Source organism: Colobus angolensis, unplaced genomic scaffold (genome assembly GCF_000951035.1).
Source record: "Colobus angolensis palliatus isolate OR3802 unplaced genomic scaffold, Cang.pa_1.0 Scaffold15, whole genome shotgun sequence".
Taxonomy (NCBI): Eukaryota; Metazoa; Chordata; class Mammalia; order Primates; family Cercopithecidae; genus Colobus; species Colobus angolensis.
The window spans coordinates 2165462-2165852 of record NW_012114599.1 but is presented as its reverse complement, the minus strand read 5'-3'; the positions used below and the strand labels follow the sequence as shown (position 1 = coordinate 2165852).

The window sequence follows — 391 nt, the reverse complement described above, 5'->3', positions numbered from 1 at the left end:
CCCCAGCCGGGACGCCGCCCCCGGCCGGGTCTCCACTTCTTGGCCGCACCTTCCATGACAGCGCCCGCGAGAAGATGGCTGCGAAGGGCGCGCACAGCTCCCACCTGAAGGTGGAGAGCGAGCTGGAGCGCTGCCGCGCCGAGGGCCACTGGGACCGCATGCCGGAGCTGGTCCGGCAGCTGCAGTCGCTGAGCATGCCCGGCGGCGGAGGTAGCAGGCGAGGCATCCCGAGCGCAGCGTTCACCTTTCCGGACACCGGTGAGTGAGGGAAGAGGCTGGCTTGCCGGCAGCTAGCTCGCGAAACGCACCGCCTCCTCCAGGAAGCGCGCCCAGACCGTCCTCGGCCGGCAACGGGCGTCCACCCGCCCACCGTGCTGGTCTTAGGAGCAGC

General features: G+C 71.4%; 2 protein-coding genes across 5 annotated transcripts in view; one reads left to right on the top strand and one right to left on the bottom strand.

The window, feature by feature from the left end:
- The window catches only part of MCFD2 (multiple coagulation factor deficiency 2), a 34015-nt gene extending 33740 nt beyond the window's left edge, over positions 1-275 (bottom strand). The window contains exon 1 of the mRNA XM_011935865.1: positions 105-275. The gene's annotated coding sequence lies outside the window, so the exon portion shown is untranslated. The remainder of the gene's footprint in view (positions 1-104) is intronic.
- Positions 1-391, top strand: part of TTC7A (tetratricopeptide repeat domain 7A) — a 159889-nt gene that overhangs the window by 22960 nt on the left and 136538 nt on the right. For 2 of the 4 annotated variants that reach the window (XM_011935873.1, XM_011935872.1), the window contains exon 1: positions 7-258. The exons of 1 other annotated variant lie outside the window; for it this stretch is intronic. In XM_011935873.1, coding sequence (XP_011791263.1) covers positions 75-258 — 184 coding nt within the window. In that variant the 5' untranslated portion in view covers positions 7-74. Of the gene's footprint in view, positions 259-391 lie in introns of all 4 variants that reach the window. One more of the 4 variants, XM_011935875.1, reaches the window with a different exon arrangement.